At 63.7% G+C, this 898-nt stretch overlaps 2 protein-coding genes across 2 annotated transcripts in view; one reads left to right on the plus strand and one right to left on the minus strand.

Moving 5' to 3' along the window:
* The window catches only part of CARNS1 (carnosine synthase 1), a 7,693-nt gene extending 6,806 nt beyond the window's left edge, over positions 1-887 (minus strand). The window contains 1 exon segment of the mRNA XM_031557716.1: positions 2-887. The gene's annotated coding sequence lies outside the window, so the exon portion shown is untranslated.
* PPP1CA (protein phosphatase 1 catalytic subunit alpha) overlaps positions 746-898 on the plus strand; it is a 2,457-nt gene continuing 2,304 nt past the window's right edge. The window contains exon 1 of the mRNA XM_010727979.1: positions 746-823. Coding sequence (XP_010726281.1) covers positions 746-823 — 78 coding nt within the window. The remainder of the gene's footprint in view (positions 824-898) is intronic.

The following is an 898-nucleotide window of genomic DNA, read 5'->3' on the forward strand; positions in this document are numbered from 1 at the left end:
CGGCGGTCGCTGTCGCTGTCGGGCGGCTGTGGCGGTGGTGCCCGTGAAGCTGTGCCCGTTCTGCACCGGCGGCGACGACGCCTCCAGCGGCAGGAGGGGGCCGTCCCCGGGGAGGGCGCAGGGCGGAGCGGGGAGGCGGGGGAGAGGAATCGGAGGATGTGCGGAGTGTGCGGGCACCTGGATTCAGGGGTGTGGGGTATGGGGTGTGAGGGAACTATAGGGGCGTGGAAGTGACGATGCGGGGGCACGAGTATATGGGGCATAGAAGTATGGTGGAATGGAGATGGGGGACATGGAGGCCTGGGGAGAAAGGTTTATGAGAATGTGGGGACACGGGGATTTGGGAATATGAGGATACGTGGAGACAAGGGTATGGGGATGTGGCAACAGGTGTATAGGAGAATATGGAGGTAAGGGAACGCAAGGATATGGGAAACAGGGGATTTGAGAATAGGGGGACATGGCGGCTGAGGAATGTCGGAATAGGGACGGCTGGATTCGAGGACACGGGACACGGAGACATGGGGATATGACAACAGTGGGATGTGAGGCTGCACGGATTTGGGGACACAGAACACGAGCAGCGGGGCACGCAGCTGGCATCGGAGCCAGGGACAGTTGCTGGGGTCGGTCGGGGACAGCAGCGCAGCTGACACCGCGGGGCTGAAATGTCACCACGGGCGCCGAGCCAGGGTCTGGCTGCACCGCACGGCTCGCATGGCACGTGGGGGGTTGCAGCAGCGGCATGGCGGCACAAGCGGCACTGATGGCACAAATGGCACAAGTGACGCAGGTGGAGCCCGTGGCACAAGTGGCACCGCTGGTACACGTCTCCATGGAGCTCCCCACGCGCGTCCCCGCGCCGCGAGAGTAGCAACAGCCTCCGGGCAACGAACAG

The sequence above is a fragment of the Meleagris gallopavo genome, unplaced genomic scaffold (genome assembly GCF_000146605.3).
Source record: "Meleagris gallopavo isolate NT-WF06-2002-E0010 breed Aviagen turkey brand Nicholas breeding stock unplaced genomic scaffold, Turkey_5.1 ChrUn_random_7180001951169, whole genome shotgun sequence".
Lineage (NCBI taxonomy): Eukaryota > Metazoa > Chordata > Aves > Galliformes > Phasianidae > Meleagris > Meleagris gallopavo.